The 18,830-nt window shown below is 42.8% G+C and overlaps 1 protein-coding gene across 1 annotated transcript; it reads right to left on the reverse strand.

Moving 5' to 3' along the window:
* Positions 1-13: 13 nt before the first annotated feature.
* Positions 14-18,412, reverse strand: ankrd33ba (ankyrin repeat domain 33ba). Its single transcript, XM_018753813.2, has 4 exons — positions 17,972-18,412; positions 4,373-4,502; positions 3,730-3,870; positions 14-2,678 (listed from the first exon to the last, which is right to left on the reverse strand). Exons 1-4 carry the CDS (start codon positions 18,410-18,412, stop codon positions 1,828-1,830), a joined length of 1,563 nt encoding a protein of 520 aa, XP_018609329.2. The 3' UTR covers positions 14-1,827.
* Between the last annotated feature and the right edge of the window lie 418 nt (positions 18,413-18,830).

The following is an 18,830-nucleotide window of genomic DNA, read 5'->3' on the forward strand; positions in this document are numbered from 1 at the left end:
AAAGGAGGACAACTTCACAGTGTAAACCAGTCTTTATTGACAACGAAACCATGATAACTCTGCATTACATTCTCCATCTACCGCTTGTTGATGTTTTCTAGGACAGTCCTGACAAACAAGGGGTGTAAACAGGTTCTAGCCGGTTGCATTAGAGCGCTACCCAGTGGCCCCGTCTTCACACGAGTGCGACTGAGCACAGCGTAGGGGTTGTCCTGTCCAACACGGCCACGGGAAAACCAGCAGAGGAGAGGACGTGACCCAACAACCCCAAACAGGTTAAAAGAGGAAAGAGGTTCACGGGGACCTTGGCAAGGGCAGGCGGATGCTTCCATTGGCCCCTGGACCAGAAAGAGCTACCCAATTTTGAACAGTCTGCTCCCCACAGACACGGCTCTTCTCTAGTGTTTGTTAGAGCATCCAAGTGGCTGGCAGCACATTCCTGAGATAGTGTATTCAATACGAGCAGGAGCTCCTTTTTTAATCTCAAACATTGTCCCTCTGGACACACATTCAGTACCAACAACCCTGAAAAGGTTGATTTTCTAAATGCAAAAATATTTCTCTCGCGATGTGACGAAGTGAGAAGCCTAGTGTAAAAATATAATGAGCAAGAGAAATCCATCAGCAGTTACCCTGGAAAGGTGACGTATTGCAGTATGAGGGACAGAAACAACGGCAACAGAGCAGTGTGTCGTCAGCATTAAAAACGCCATAGTGGGGACCACATCTTTCGAGAAGTAGTAAATTACAGCTCTTTAGATAGAAACCTGAAGTGAAAAAGCTCGACACCTGGAACACTGTCCCACTTTGGCTTTTCAGCGCTGATAAATCACTACAGATTCTGATTGTTGGTACAAAAAAACAGGCCGAGAGCTTAGCACATTTCCACAGCGAACCCCTTATCCCGCACAGATACTGGACATACGATTTCCTAATAAATATAAAAAAAGGTGGTATAAACAAGATCATTGCTATAGGGGAGGTGGAGCTCAACCCTGCTGAGTTGAAGTCAGTGCTCATCCTGCATATCCTGTACTGTACTCTACCGCACTGTAAGAGCCCATTGACTAATCAGCAGTAACCAATGTGTTGTTAAGATGGAGACATGCTGCTTGCACATTGTTGTGACGAAAATGTCTAGCAAAGTGTAAACTGTCCAGCCCTCATCATTTAGAAGCATATTATTTAAATGTGTATTAAAGAATAATAAAAAGGAATACATATACTACACAGAAATGTTAACATTTTGCTAGCGGAAGATGTTCTGCATATTTAATGTATCTTTATGCACTTGTTCCGAAAACATTAGAAACACAGTGAGTTCACTGCACATAAAACCTAATAGGAAATGCTTTTTCTTAGTGATTATGGGGTGTTTTCTCTGCCTTTTCCTGCTACAGAAAATGACTGTTTTCTACCATCCTATGATTGTCTCAGCTCTTTTTGTAGCATTCATACATTTCCAGAGAGGATTGGCTCTGAGGATCGGAATTTTCACATGGTTAAACTTTGCGAGAGCAATTTTGCTTTTTGAAGGTTTCTCATAGGCCAGGAAATATGTCATTTAGACCTCATGAGTGTGCAGTTAAAATATGTGAGGACATAATAAACCTGTGAAATTTCTAGCCTGTTCATTTGTGTAAACCTGTTCAATGGTTACCTGGTTGCATAATTCAATCTATTAAACATTATAAAACGCAACATTTTCCCAAGCAATAAATATGAAAATAAATATTAAAACTTTTCAAGTATAAAAGCTTTAGAAAGTACATGGCTCAGCTCAGCAGCGAGAGGTGAGGTGTGTGCAGCAAAAGGCCGCGAGGAGCCTCACTTCTTCTTGGCCATGGTGAACAGCTTTTGGGAGACGGCCTCCATCCTTTTCCTTTCCTCCTCCTCGGCCTTCCTCCGCTCCTCCTTCAGCTCCTTGTACCTCCACTTGGGGATCTGCAGGAAGTGACTGTCACCGTTGCCACCTTTCCGTCCCACCTTCTCGGGCTCGTAGGTGGGTGCCGGGGCCTTGGTCACCCTGACCTTGGGTACGACGAACCCTGGGCGCACGCTGCGCCTTCTCACCATGTGCAGGGGCATGAGGCTGGTGCGCCTGAGTGCCACTGCGGCAGCATCCCCTGCTGGCGCCTTGGGGCTTTGGGGCTGCAGGCTCGCCCGGCGGTCTTTTTTCTTGGGCACCAGCATGATCTTGGAGTTCTGGAAGAGCCTCTTGTGATTGGCGAGGTGCTCGGGACCCAGACCTTTGAGCTGTTCTGTCCTCTGTTTCTTGAGGATCTCCTGCACGGCATAACGGCGCTTCCCCACGCGCGGCGGGCTGCCCGGGCACACGGTACGGCAGGCCGTGGCCACAAACGGGCTGCCCATTCCAGTGGTCATGCGCACCATGTGGTCCAGGACACCGTCCGGCTGCGGCTCACCAGCACCGCCGAAAGTAAGCGCTCTGCGCACCGTCTCGGACAGCTTGCGCAGGCAGCCCCTGGGCTCCCTGGCCTTGGCCACCAGGTGGGGCAGCAGCGGCCACTCAGCCCGGTAGGACTCGCAGAACTGCACCGGCATGGGCTGTGCCAAGAGCCGCGCCATCACCTTCACTGTCTCGTAGCGACCCGTGAACAGAGCCCACTCCTGTGGCGTGAGCTTCCGGCCATAGTCACGGGCTGCCAAGTCCGCTCCTGAAGCAGGTACACAGCAAGGTGGTGCCAGGTAAACAACACAGCTCATCTACTGACTCAGACACTTATTAAATTGATATCTATCTATCCATCCATCCATCCATCCATGGGTCAGGTGATATTTCCATGACTCCAATGTCACCTGTAAGCCTTCAGCTGCTGCAGGATGTTGCCCTGACTAGAATATACATTGGGAACATTAAGGAAAAGCCATCCATCCAATACCTGCTTAGCCTGAGCAGGGTCCTGGTGAACCGGAACCTATCCCAGAATCACTGGGTGCAAGGCTCGGGGAGGGGGTATACTCTGGCAGGGATTCTAGTCCATCATTAGGTAGCCACACACACACACACACACAAAGGGCAATTTTGAATCAACAATTCACCTTAAACACAAGTCTTTGAACTGTGGGAGGAAACGAGCACCTGGAGGAAACACTAATACAGGGACAACATGCAAACCCCACACAGACTGAGCTGGACTGGAACCCACAGGGAAGGAGCTGCGAGTCACCAGCTTTACCTGCTTTGTTGTTACTTAAAAACTGTTGTTTAGGTTTATTCATTTAGCAGACGTAACACAGATGTAAATGTAAATTGTTTTTTATTAAACATTGAGCAGCACTAGTCATTTTTGTTTGATTAAATTCTTTAACATTGACCGTTTTCAATGGGGGGGAATGGTGCAGCGGCTTTGGCCAGGGCCTGCTCTCGGGTGAGTCGGTTTCGAGTCCTGCTTGGGGTGACTTGCGATGGACTGGCATCCCATCCGAGGTGTGTCCCCTCCCCCTCCAGCCCTGCGCTCTGTGTTGCTGGGTTAGGCTCCGGTTCGCTGCGACTCTGCTTGGGACAAGTGGCTGCTGACAGTGTGTGTGTGTGTGTGTGTGTGTGTGTGTGTGTGTGTGTGTGTTTTCAATTGTCAAGATGTCAGTCATCACCCTCAGCTCTCTGGGGAAACCGAACCACAGTAAATCTCTGCTGGTGTGTACTTCTGTACACCCTCTCACGCACTGAGCAGTACCGTGGTATTTTTGAGACTTCTCGACACTGACCTGCGAGCATGAGGGCCCGCACGCAGTCCGTCCTGCCTTGCATGGCCGCTTTCATGAGGGCTGTGAACCCGTGGCAGTTGCGGCGCTCCAGGTCGAGGCCGGGGTAGTAGTTGAGCAGGTAGTTGGTGATTGTGATATGTCCTGTAGTTGCAGGTAGACCATATTATTACTATGTTCAGAACTGCAGTAAAAATGTAGAAATAAACTGGCATTTCAGTTTTGTTTCTGAATAAATCAATGAGTCTGCTTATGCCACATTTTTACTGAGAAAAATCAACGACAGACATGAGGCTCATCGGTTTTATCGTTTTTACAAGTTGCCTGTAGCTTAAGTGAGGTAATTGGCAGGCAGCGTGAGGGGTGGGGGTGGGGACTCCGCAGTAGGTAAATGGTTCAAGGTGGTGCCTATTAAAGGTTATATAACACTTAATTTGCAGGCTGTGAGAAAAAGTCTTGCTTTTGTAGATCACTTTACATTTTGCTGTGAAATGTGAAAAATAGTTACACTTTGAAAAGTACTTCAGTCTTCGATTACTGGAGTCATTCAAGTAATCGACAACTGAAGTACTTTTCAAAGTGTACCTCTATTTTTCACATTTAAACTGACATGATGTGAAGAGAGCTTCTGGGGCCGAACTCTCACCTGCCTGAGCGGCCGTGATGAGCGCCGTATTTCCCTCGTTGTCCTGCCAGTTGATGTCGATGTAGGCACACTGTGCCAGGGCAGTGACGATGTCCACGTAACCCTGATAGCAAGCGACCATAAGTCCGGTCTGCATGGCAAATGGGGGAACAACACAGTAAGTAAACCCCCCAGACCACGGTGCGAGTAATTATACAGTCAGCACTTCCCCAGTACAAGGATGGCAAGTTTCGGGAAAAAATACAGCAATATTTTCTACTCTTAACACTGTTACATTTATTACACTGTTTCAAGGATGTAAAGTGTAATCCCAATTTTTTAATATTTTATATGAACACAGCCAACTATAAAATCTGGCCAATTGTAATATAAACTGAAAGAGCTGCTTAGCGTTTTATAAACCATTACAAATACATACTATACTCATAGGCTAGTATTAAAAAACCTAATTATCACCGTGCTTCTTCATGCGACCAAAAGCTGTAACAAGTAGCTATTTCACTACATGAGGAATCACCAACCTTTTGACACTGAAGTCACAATGAAACCACACTCTGGGAACATTATATTTATTCATTCAGCCGACACTCTTCTCCGAAGCCCTCAGCCATTGACCCAAACATTTACACAGCTGAGTCATTTTAACTGGAGCTATTCAGGGTAAATATCTTACTCTACATATCTACATCAAGAGGTGGGATTCAAGCATACAGCCTCCAAGTCTAGAGGAAGCAGCTCTAAACCCTACTCTATGTGCTGCCCTGTTCCAGCAGCTGTAGTCTACTGTACAGACAGGTACCACAGTGAGTTACTACAGTAGCACCAGTCCCTTTTACAGTCTTGGCTTCAACTATCGATAGTTCCAGCTGTCAGTAAAAAAAAAAAAAGAAAGAATAATTAAAGCTCAATTTTTAGCTGACCTTGAGCAGCAGTGTCAACGATTTTGATTTAGGGAGCTTGCTGTGACACCACTGTACCTGATGTCTGATATATTATAACAAAAAATACCATGCCAAAAGCTGTGCTGGCACTTCTATGCAGTTATTTAAACTGGACCGAATTTGTCACTCTCTGTGCCTGTAAATGTCATAAATCCTATACAGTGTCTAGTGAAATATTAATTACTTTATGTGCAGACTGCACAGCAGTAGCATTTATCAAAATGCACTAGTTCCCTTGTAATATTTTTTAATCACATTCCTGAAACACATTATTTATACCTGCAAACACAGACAAAAGCAACCGGTCATAGTTGCTGTCATGCAGCCATTATTCAATGTTCAATGCCACGAATGACACACAAACGCAAAGTTTCTCACATTATGAGGACGATTATAACTTTAGGCACGTATAAAGTGTAAATCTTACCAAATAAAAAATGTACAGGGTGGTAAACCCTCCCAACAATAAAACATTCAAAATTAATGGGGAAGGTGTGTAAACCTGAATGCAAAATGTTCAGATTGTCCAGGTATGTGCATAATCATTGAACATATAAGACTGCAAGTTATCATTATTTCTCTTAATTTGAAGGAAAGAAAGAAAAAAAAAAATAAATTTTCCCTATCATTAGTGACACGAGACCACAGAGGAGCAGATTGTAAATAATTTTGTTTCCTGATGTCTTTCCTGCTGTTACTTCATTATATACTTTTATCACTTTTTGTCACACTGGAAGATGCCCAAAAATGGCCATTTTTACACAAAAACTGTGATTATGTGTCATCAGAATAACAAATGGGACATGAAAAGATCACGTTAAACACAAAGAGAAATTCAGTTGTACAAAAAGCAGTGAAAATGAACTTCCCTGAACTTGAAAAGTGTAGAAAACCTCAAATTAAGTGAGATTTTGCTAAGCTGCAGTCTGTGTACAAAGTTCAACTATAGTAAAGAAGCCAGGTGAGTAAACCGAACTCTGCAATGTGTGCAAAGTTTTACTATAGTAAAGAAATAGCGCTGGGATCCTCTTGCTCCGGCAGGCCTCAGCTACTTGGACAGCAGAGTAATCATCCAATTTTGCGAGTCCGGTGATTCTTCCCACTCCTGCGGCACCCCGATTTACACCCCAGGACCCCCCACATGTGTCTTCGCCTGGGATGGAACCGCTGCATCTCCCCGGCGCCCACTAGAAGACAGCCGCTGCGGTAGTAAGAGGGCCCTCGTCGAACCCACGCTCACACTGCCACTCTAATTGTTTTGCGTTCTCCAAGCTCTTTAAAACATTTTTTGTGTACATGTGTTGGAAGTGTGAACAACTGAAGGATGTTCTGAAAATCTGGAAACCAACATCCAAGTTGAAAAGAGGGAATGTTCTCCTCTAAGCAGATAACTGAATTCTATAGAAAGAGGTGGTCAGTTGATTCTCATTTTGGTTCTCTTGTGAACAAAAACAGAGAGAACCCTTCAGCGATTCTTGGAAACTGGGACATGTCACGATAGCTGGACAACATGAAATGATCTGGTGTAGATTTTGTCCTTCAGATCCGAAGAGCAAGTGTACATCTCCCACGTTGCTATCATTGCCTCTCACGATATGCAGCTTTTCTTCTCTTTCCCCCCTAAAGCTACGTTCATATCCTCAAGTATCACTGCCTGCCTCTTGGTCGTCTCTACTTGCACGACTGATCACCATCTACAGCTCATCCTCTCCAAAACGGAGAACCTTCGCCTCGCAGTTGATGTGCCTACCTGTGGGAAACTAATCAAATTAAGACCACTCACTCAGTTCACATCACAGTCTGCGAATAACGTTCAACTCGCATCTCTGCTTCTGTCAGCATAATAACCCAGTCCTTCAGATATGTCCTTCATGACATCTGCAGGATCTGCCATTGTCTCACACCACACTATGCCAGCAACAAATTCAAGATTCTGGTTATGGCTTATAAAACCATCAGTGGATTTTCTCGCAGATATCTACAAGACCTGATCACTCGAAACACCCGAACCAGACTGGCTCCTCCACCTCTGCCCACTTGGTGGTCCCAGGAATGAAGGATCCAAAATCAAAGGCACAAAGGTTTTCGGTTCTGGCTTCACTGGGGTGAGATAACCTCCCCCTCTCACTTAGAGCTGTTCTCAACATTTCTCTCAACATTCATGAAGAATCTCAAAACTCAACTCTTTCAAACTCACTTTTCTCCAGATCTTCCATCTACTCCAGAAACTCACATTAAATTGTCAGTCACCTTTGTATTTCTTGTCAATTCTATATGCTTCCTCATGTAATGCTATTGTTATCATTACATATGTAGCTTCCTGTTTAATGTAAGGTTTAAACGGTGCCATCAGACAAACTGATGCCGCCTCTCCAATAACCCTCTCCATCGGTTGGTGAAAAGCACCTTCGTTCTCTTTGACTTTTAAGTCGCGCTGGATAAAAGTGTGTGCTAAATGAATAAACGTAAACGCATATGCAAATTATCGGTAACTGCTTCTCCACTGCAGGGTCGCGATGGTCTAGAGACTTCCCGGAAAGCACAGGGTACAAGACGGCATGTTCCGGACAGGACACCAGTCCATCGCACTGCAACCACACATACTTATTCTGATACACCTACACAAAGTACAGGAAACTTAGTCACCAATTGACCTGAAATACACATCTGAACTGTAGAAGGAAGCCAGGAAGACACAAGGAGAACATGCAAACTCCACACAGATCGAGCCGGATATTTGAACCCACAGCCCAGGAGATGTAAAGGCCAGTTACAACTATATAACTGGCAAAATATATTGAATTATTTTGCAACAGTTCCCATATGGATTTGCATTAAATGGCGGTTTAAAATTAGCTTGACTGCCGAACAAATTCTGACAGTTTGTCTTCATCTCTGCGAAATCAACAGCGTTTGTTCAGTTTGCAACTGAACCCAGTCTTCAACAAGACAGAACAAGAGAAACTGACACACACAGCTGACCAAATAGCGCCAAGCCGTTCCGGTATATGTACAGGATTACCTTGTTGACACGCTGAAGAAAAATCAACATTGTCACCCACACCACCTCGGCACAGACAGACATTCTACCAAACATCACCGCTTCAGCACATTTACCTTGATTCATTTAGCTGATGCTTTTCTCCAAAGTCGCTTACAATGTTAAGCTACTTACAACTGTTTACCCAGACATACATCTGGTAATTTTTACTGGAGCAATTTTAGGGTAAGTACTTTGCTCAAGGGTACTACAGCTGGACGTGGGACTCAAACCTACATAGAATATGCAGTATACAGAGCTTTGACAAGAGTTGCTATCTCAAGAAACACACATAGCAAAAAAGTGTGTAAACCTCTTCTGTTGTTCCATAGCAATTATTTATCCAAGTTCAAATATTTCACAAAGCATAGCATGAACTGTTCAAAATATCACAGATTACCAACAATGTCAAGAATATAGCGTTTTCTCTGTCCCCTGCCTCCCAAGGTCTTCAGTCCCATGTATCTTTCATTTCATATGTATGTATCTACTACTTCCTCTCAAAAACACCTTATCTGGATCAAATTTGTTCAGAACAAAAATACAAAAAAAAAACATACAAAATATAAATAGTAGGGAAAATGTGGCTGAATTATCAACACAGTACAAGTAGTTCATGGCAGAGTGGATGGTAGTGATTTCAGCCCAAGTCTATATCCCATTCCTTAATACCAGAGTAAAATATCATTTTACACATCCTTCACTTGGTGTCGGCAGAGTACGGGGTTCGGGCTCGGGTTAGGACTAAAGCTGGGTATGAGGGCACAGTGAGGCCTCTTCAACACTGGTGGGATGATGGGATTTGAGTCCCAGCTGAACTTTAACCACACTGCGCAACAGCTACAGCACATGGATCAAAGTGAAGAAAGAAAAACTTATTTTTGGAGATGTGCTTTACAAAGCTATAGAACTACAGAGATCAGATTTCTATTAAACTTTAACTATATATCTGGTTCATAGATTCCAGTGGGATGACCAAAAAAAAAAAAAAAAAGATTTTTCCACTCGTAGAAAAACATTGCATATATTACAAATAAATGTGTTTATTTAATATGCAAATTTTTCTAGCAAGCTGGTGTAATTCTTTCAAAGGGTTCATAGTTTAAAGAAAGCAAGAGAATGTGATAATTTAAGAAGGTATGAGTCATAACAGCATGACAAGCTTCATTCACTTTATTCTTTCAACTGTACCAACAGCACCAGCATTTTAATTAAAGATAAACCCAAAGATGTTAATTGAAATGCATACTTTTTTCAGTCTCGTCTCATGTGGTGGTCAATTTTTTTTTATACAGTGTATTTTAAATAGAACAACTGCAAAAGGAATTTAACAGAGGACAGCAGACAAAACTATAAATATTCAATAAACACAGCACCCGTGACTCCTTTAGAGAAAAGTTGACCTGCTCAAACACCACAAGTAAAAACTTAATATGTAAGTAGTGAATGCATAAAATTGGAGTCAAAAACAAATGTTTACATTCATTTACCTGTCAGCTTTTTTCTAAGCAATGTGCACTTAATCTACTTACAATTATTTACCTGTTCATTCAGCTGGGTAATTTTTACTAGAGCAGATTTGGACAAGTACCTCGCTTAAGAGTAAGTACTACAACAGGAGGACAGATTGGAACCCAGTTCAAAGCAGTCACAGTAACAAATCTGTGCTATCCCAGAGTGTGCCGACCCACACGGTCTTAAATATCAACACATTATTTCTGTAAAAAACTGACATGTTTCAGAACTTTTTTCAGGGGATCTGAATATGTAGTTTGTGGCCTTGAGTGAATGTGAATAACTGGACTCAAAATCCATTCTCAGAAGACATTTTAAAGGAATGACCCCTGAACTAAGTGAGACATGCACTCCTGATCTATAATACGCTTTCAAGAGCTAATGCATTTGGGCAACCCATTAGTGTGTCAGTGTGCTCTAAAGCCCAAATCCCAGCAGCGTACATCGGATCGCCTTTACGCTGCCCAGTTCTTTCCAGTTTACCAACACATGGCAAGACCCACTGGAAGCAGCTGCCCTTCGACATTAGCGGGAAGTTCCCTGAAACGCAGCAGTCACGCGATAGGCGTTGGCTTCGCACCTCGAGGACACAAAAGACAGAATTAACATTTGAATAATGACATTTCAACAGGGCCTCAATTAACATTTCTCCTAAGAACATGCCTATCACCAAACACTCCGCTTACATATCATGCTTGGAAATATTTAGGCTTAAGCAGCATATCACAAATCCCTTAATCCTTAAAACAAAAAAAAAAGCTAAGCGAGGCCCAGAAACCCCACAGTGAAAGTCATCTTCTCGGTGGGGTCTGATAACAGTCCACCTTTTCCCTGCACGCCTTTTAGAGCCATTATTCAGCCTGGCGTCAGCCCCATTCAACACCCTGCGGTGTGCGACACCGACCGCTTTCCTGTCACACTGACACACTGCTTCGGGCCACTGGCTAAATATAACCTCAGACGTCCCTTCTACTCCCTGGCACTGCGACTGGGGGGGGAAGAGGGGTGCTTTCAGGTTCCTGTCTGAGCGCCCCTCTTCATTCAGCGTTTGCCGCCAGAGGAAAGCAACAAGCGCCAAACCTGGAACGCGTGAAAGCGCTGCACGGTGCTACTTAGCGTTTGCCTCGGGTTTCAGCTAATTGTTGCTTCTACCGTTTCAGTATGATAAGAGTGCTTCTTCGAAACTAAATAACATACTTTCAAAAGTAAAAACATGAAAATATCTCAATGTTTTCAGGATAACTTCTGCAAACCGACCACAATTTTATGTGAAAGCTTTGTTTTGGATATCACAAATGGATTCAAGGTGCCCTTTAAAATATTGCTGGATGATGCATGATTTAACATTTATAGGAGACCTTCTAGTTTCCAATAACAGAAAACGGGCACCTTTCCAAAGCCTGAGGGTTTAAACTGGCCGGAGTCTCTGAGCTGGCTGCTATCTAAGTGTCCATCACTAACTGGCCAGGTGTCTGTGACCTACTGGATACCAACCAGAATTTATTTCATGCGATTCGCAGTTTAGAAAGGAATGCAGACCCAAGTGCGTTCCAGCTGCCCTTTGCTTCTTGGAAATTATGGAAGTTCTGTGGTCAGCAGAAGCTCATACACTCACATAGCTGTAAACGGACACAAATGAGGTGAAAATGTAAACGGTCAATTTCATCTGAACCATGGGATGAAGGTTAATAAATAATGTAAGGCCAGATACTCTGAAGTAATGTTTAAAAATTGAGCATCGGTCAAGTGGTCAGGTTAATCTGTAACATATTCTTGTCTTGACATAGAAAGGCTAAAACCTTGAGCTGCTAACATTGTCTGATCTTGTTAAGCTGAGCAATGCAGAATAAAAACAACTGACAAAAGTAACTTAAAGGACACTTCACATCAAAGGTATAATAGTAAATACAATAAGGATTAATAAAGGATAATAGGAAAGACAATAATCAACACAAGTGTGCTCCTAAGGGGACAGTTTTAAAAAAAAAAAAAAAAAAAAAAAAACAGGTAGAATGGTGGTGAGAGTCACTGTCTTGCAGTTGGAAGGTCCCAAACACCTCCTGCTGTATTACCCTAGATTAAGGTACTTACCCTGAATTCATATACGAAAAATTAGCCAGCTGTATAAATGAGTAAATCACTGTAAGAAGCTTAGTGCACAAACCTAACACTGCAAAAGACCTTGGATGAAGGAGTCAGCCAAATGCAATAAATAAAAAAAATAAATAAAAACATTAACACAAATCTCAGGACAGGAAATTATGTAGAAAACCAACATGCGTACAAATGCAGTGCACAGCACCTTCTTGGCAATACAATTTGTTCAGCAGATGTTTTCCCCTTTTTGGCCTTTCGGGTATTTTATGTTGTTTTAGATGAATGTTAATCAAAAACATCAAAAGGGAAACAAAACCAAAATCAATTTCAGCTAAAAGTATATAAATAATTAGGAGAAGTGAGCAGAATTTGTTTAGACTGGTCCACTTCATATGATACCAATAGCATACCGATGGCAACGTCCATCTGATGCCTGGGGATGTTGACCAGTTATACCAGTGAACCCCACTGATGTCCAGGGCCCTCAGTGACACCCAGGGACGCCTAGTGATGCCTGATGGGGTACAGCAGTGCCCCAGTGAACAACGTCTAGCCCCAGCTAACAGTCAATTGAGTACTGAGGACCAGGGGCAAGAAGGCACATCGGCCGTGGCTGGAAAATGCCGCAAAAAGCAAAAAGCGGCCAAGTCTGTGACCTGAATAGCTTTTCCCACGATGGCTCGGCTTTTCTGAGCGCGTTCTTTGCTTCTCGCTATTTAAGTTCATCGTTTTCTGCAGGGAACCCTTGGTTTATTTTGTTTCCACAGTTTTGTTGGTCGCATATTAGTAAATTCACAGTCACAAGGCCATGTTTACCGTTTCTCATCGCCTAGTGCTGCCTTTACAGACTCAGACACACGCACATACTCATGTTAATGTAAATAGGGCATCTGTAGGCTACCAATTCTATTAAATTAATTTTTTTTTTTTTTTTTTTTAAATCTGCAACTCCTGGACCCTAAACTATACAGGCTTGTTGCTGCTTCTGAGTTATCATGTGCAGCAAGAAATAACTTTGCTCCAGTTCAGCAAATTGACCAAGCTAGCAAGGAATGAAAACATTCGTGTACAGTATATAAAAAAAAAAAAAAAAAAAAAACTATATTCCACAGACTTCAGACATAAACTCTTATTTGCTGTAAATGGGCTACATTTTAATAAATAAGTGTCTTTCATGCAGCTGAAGATGACCGAAGATGACAACTTCAGGAATCATATGCTTGTCCAGATGCCAGCCAACAGAATGGGAGAGGGCCGCTCTGGCCTCATTTCTGCAGGACCAGACGAGTCCATTTGCGAAGCATGTCACTCATAAACCAGGTCAGTGGGATACTGTTGACAGATCTGCCCTGTGATAACAAGGGTTCATATTCTACAGGCTACACACAGCATACGAAGAGAGCACTCCTCCCAAAATCTCATGATCTGTGAACACTGTTTGTGAATTCCAACTTTCAGAAACATCATCACCCACGAATTTATGTTATTGTGTAGATGACGACAGCTTTTCTCCCCACTGCGAGTAAAACTTGGCATGCTTTACTGCAGTTGCTATGAAACTATATAATAAAACCCATATGGCCATGTCCATGTGAGCACATAATTTTACAGAGGAAGCCGAGTAACACTTTCTACGTGCTTAAGTCTAACCCTAACTATGACCTCATTTTCCCTTTATATCCTTGTTAAATAGCATTGATATGACAGTTTCATACAACTTTGGTCAATTTATGCAGTTTGTGCATCATTTTTTTCAAATTCTTGCAAAAGAGGAGAAAAGGTCTATTGGTGGTTAGTTATACTCCATAACTTCACATTCAAAAACCAAAATACAGAATTACCACTTAACTGCAAGCATCTGTGGACTGAAGAAATGAAGGGCAAGAGAGACAGGATCTATGGATAAAAAACTTAGTCATCCATTAACATACAAATATACATCTTTTGAAATATAAGGTTCTACAATTAGACTAATTAGTCTGAGAATGTACAGCAGCATCTTAAAGTGCTTTCAATCACACAGGGATTAGAGATTGAATCCTATATCAAGCAACGCAAAGGGATTCAGGGCTTTTTTTGCATCATTACTCATTATTCCTTGCACGATTTAACATTTATCCATCCATCTGTTTTGAGTAAACAGTTATGTAACCTGGGTGCAGTTTTCTGAATCCAGTCACAGAAATCATAGGGTGTAAGAGAGGATACACCCAAGACAGAGCAGCAATACACTGCAGAGAAGTCAGACATTTACATTTACTCATTTAGCTGCTGCTTTTCTCCAAAACAACTGACAACGCTAATAACTTATTCATACAACTAGGACTTTTTTTTTTTTTACTGCAGCAATTCAGGGTAAATACCTTGCTCACAGGTAATACAGCACTAGGCAAGATTTGAACCTACAACCTTTAGGTCCAATAGCAGCTGCTCTAACCACCATGCTATCAGCAGCCCCCTACATAGCGACATTGGCTCACACATTCACACAGGGCACCAAGGGCAATTCCTGGGAAAACATTCAACTGAAGAGCAGGTCTCTGCATCCTGGAAGGACACCACAGAACCTAAATAATAAACTATGGGAACACAGGAATACAAACTCCACACAGAGCTTTATCTCAAAAAGCTGGTAGGTTACACATGATACTGAACACCACCAGATATGATAAAACATAAAATCAAAGCATTGATGCAAAACAATTAAAAAAGAAATCAAAAGCTGTTACAAGAAGGAAGGTCAGTGATACATCTGATCTTTATAAGTGATTATATGAAAGCTCAGCAGGTTAAGCAGTGATATTAGACTGTACCTCAAATGTGCACTTAATGCCATTTATTCTGTTACAGTTTCCAGGACTTGAAAACAAGCACAGATATTCTGACAAGGCCTTAATGTTGAAGCTATAAAAAAAAAAAAAAAAACACTGCAGTAAAGATCCTAAAGTCCCACACCATGTGTCCAGAGAGCTGAACACAAACACAGGAACTGGCTATTCCCCTACCTCCAGAAAAGATGGAGCAAAATCTTAGGAAAAAGACCTGCGTACAGAATATGCTTTAACAATATTTCATCTGTAAATACTAGAACTGATTATTAAAATATTTAAGTTAATTATATTATGTAATTTTTTTTTTTTTTTTTTTAACATATACATCCACATTTTTCAGAACAGCATTATTTCTAATTATTAATGTTAAATAATTAAGAGGGCAGTGCAGTGGCGCAGGGGGTTTGACCAGGGCCTGCTCTCTGATGGGTTGGGGGTTTGAGTCCTGCTTGGGGCGCCTTACAATGGACAGACATCCTGCTCTGAGTGTGTCCCCTCCCCCTCCAGCCTTGTGCCCTGTGTTGCTGGGTTAAGCTCTGTCTCACCACAACCCTGCTTAGGACAAGTGGTTTCAGCAAGTGTGCGCATGTGTGTATGTGTGCGTGAGAAATAATTAAGAGTTGCTATGGTTTATCATGTGGTGTAGCACATGTCAGCATCCAAATCTCTCCATCTGTTGATGTAATGCACTCATTACAATTTTCTATGAGACATACACTGTTTTGAAGAAAACACACACATATTCAAACCACTTGTCTCGAGCAGGGTTGCAGCAAGGCAGAGCCTAGCCCAGCAACACAGGGCGCAAGGCTGGAGGGAGAGGGGATGCACCCAGGACAGGATGCCAGTCCATTGCAAGGCACCTCAAGCAGGACTCAAACCCCAGATCCACCAGAGAGCAAGGCCCGGCCAAACCCACTGCACCACCATGCCCTGCCCACTTTAGAGAAAAGTGTCTGCAAAATGAATAAATGGAAATGTAAATCATTCCAAAAAACAGTAGAATCAGAGGCTGAAAGGCAACACAGCTGTATTTCTTATCTATTACAGCAAGTTATAAAATCCTGCCATTTCAGTGGGAAAATCCATGAAACATTTTCCCAAGTAAGATATCAATAATTTTTTAAACAAAAAACTCGTGAAAACAGTTTTGCTTGGGAAAGGACATGGTTTGCAGGGTTTATGGCACTGAATCGATTTGATGCATGTTTAAATCCCCTTTCAGCATTTATGTTAGCTACTGTTTCACATCAAGTGAAAAAACAGAGGTATGGCAGAGGGTTGTTGTATTTTTCCATAAATAAGCAGAATGAATCTGGTAAACTAACTAGAATGTAAAATGTTTAGAGTTAATTACTATGTGTAGTACTGACAGTTTCAATAAATCCAGTAGGGTACAAAACCATGCAATTATAAAAGCTAATGCACTATTCTTGCATAAAAAAAATTTAATAAAATCCATGCCATGCAAACTACTCACAATACTGTGGTAGTAAACATGTTAGGAAATATAGCAGCAAAACCAGCACTTCCAGAAGAACCGTTACTGCAGTGCACATTGGTTTCTAAGACCTTGCATAAATGAGCCCACTTTCCATTAAAATGTAAGTTTGTGATGTGATGGTTAGCATTACACATATCTGGCAAAATTTTACACCTGTTATAACGTAATACAGGTGTGAGACACCAATGACACATGGGTGAGAAACAAGCCACTATAATATTTGCAAGACCAAACAAAATTGCAAAATTGCTCAGTAGATGACCATTAGAATAATGTGGGAAAGCTCTGAGAGAAAATATAACACTGCTACCAGAAACCAATGGAATATAAATACACATCAGTATAACCCAGTGAAACTAATACAAATAAGTTTCTATTGCTTTTCAGGTTCCTTTTCCAACTTCTAGCAAAGAAACATAAGTTCTAAATGCCTGTAAAAAAAAAAAAAAACAGGTGAATATACAGCACATTTTTACTGCCACAGAAGTAATTCTTCCCGGCAACATGCTGATATTGATAATACTATAATAGCTACTTAGGGGTCAGTAAGCATCTCTAACTTCTATGCCTGTTGAGCTGAGCTGTGAAATAGCAATTTACACGTCTCTTAAATGATAGGTGTCTTGCTGTGGGTACTCTTGGTTCATTCATCTCAAACTGTTGGGACATGTGGCACACTTTTCTAAACTTGTACACACTGATGTGAGAGTGGGATATAGCAGTCACGTGACAGTTCAGGCAACGTGTCATCACATAAGAATGCAAGCGTAAGACTAAGTATACTGAGCGGCATAATTCTATATACAGCTTTAAAACCGTACAGCAAAAACTCACAGTACTTGTGTGCTCTATGACATTCAATAGACCACAAAGTTTTCGTTACATAAATATGTTTATTTGCGTTATTTTTTCCAAGAATCTTTCAATTATTGACAAGGGAGGGTGTTGCAAATCAGGTAGTGTGTGACGTCACCGCAGCGTACACGGTAGCATGGAGACCCTAACTGTACGAGAAACAGATATCATTCGGAAAATATATAAAACGTCTACATTTTCTTAATTTTCGTAATACTTATGTGAACCGCTTCTTCAGTACATCTGAGCTAAACGATGCTTGGTTATTTTCCCCGAAGTTTGCCGTTTTACACAAATTCAAAAAACTGAACTTTTACTTTTAGTCCCAAATTTGCGCCACAAAAGTCTTGGTCACTTTTAGCTGAATACGTATTACGGAGAACTAAAGAGGTGAAAATGTTAAATTACAAGATAAGATACTAGGGTGGCGACACGCAATGCCTCAGCTGCGAACTCGCGCGCTTAAGCCTTATGTTATCGCATATAAATCAGCAGTTCAGCGAGACAGAAGAATAAACACCATACACTCAAGTCCTACACTTTGTACAGACAAAAACGTGACCCAAAAAGAGGTCCCTTAAAAAATAAAACAAACACCCTGTTACGAATCCTAAACGGCTTTTACTGCGCGCAAGCATAAGCTCTAAAATAGTTCACTAATCCGTCAGTGATTTAATGAAAGGCGCTCGAGTGGCACTGCGCATGCGCACTCCTCAGTCAGCGCGCCCGTCCTAGGCTACGGTACTGTACTTCGGTGGGTAAATTTTACAACGTAAGAACGTGGCCACGGTGTCGGTCCGGCCCAACAGTCCTTACCCTGCTGTTCTTATCCGTCTCCCGGACGTCTTCTTCAGTCACTCCCTGTCTTATCATGAGTTTGACGAAGAGGGCGTTGTTGCTGCTGCACGCCTGGAACAGGGAGATGGGCGCCGGGCTCTCGGCGGGGGACGAACTCTCGCCGTCCGCGAACTCCGACTCGTCCTCCGGCGGGTAGAACGAGTCGTCCGAGGCGATGCTCCGGGTGTCGGGCAGGTCGGAGAAGTCGTCGTACTCCACATAGTCGTCCTCCCCTTCGGATTCGCACGAGCCCAAGTACTCATCGTCGTCGTCCTCCTCCTCGTCCTCCGGCGGCAGCTCGGAGGCGCGGGAGAGTCGGGCGGGGTACACCTGCGCGTCCCCCGCCTTCGTTTGCGCCATTTGCTTGAGTTTGAGGGGCGAGCAGCCCGGCCCACGGCGGGCCTCCGTGACGAGCACCATGGAGCTCCCCCCCCCTTACCCTACTCTCTGCCGCGAGCGCGCGCCGAACCCTCACAGCCCCGCGTCCACGTGCGCGGCAAGCATCCCCTCGCGCTCGGGACACACTGACGCTCCCCAAGACACAGAGCTGAAAATCCCGAGGAACTCCGAAGAGACGCGGGTATTCCCTAAATAAAATTCCATAACCAATGTCATGCTAGTTAGTAAACGTTATACAAAGATAAATCGTTACTTAAAGACACCTTAAGTTAAGCACAGGTTTCCAGGGCGGTTCAAGTTTAGCAAGGTCAGTCAGTGTTACCCCTCAGACGCACTGAAACCTTTTCCTATAAGTTGCCATTAAGTTTTAGTAGGGAAAAAAAAAAAAAAAAAAGTAAACTCCAGCCAGGGGTTCAAAAAGTCCCGCGAGCGCGCAAAG

The sequence above is a fragment of the Scleropages formosus genome, chromosome 9 (assembly GCF_900964775.1).
Source record: "Scleropages formosus chromosome 9, fSclFor1.1, whole genome shotgun sequence".
Classification (NCBI taxonomy): Eukaryota; Metazoa; Chordata; class Actinopteri; order Osteoglossiformes; family Osteoglossidae; genus Scleropages; species Scleropages formosus.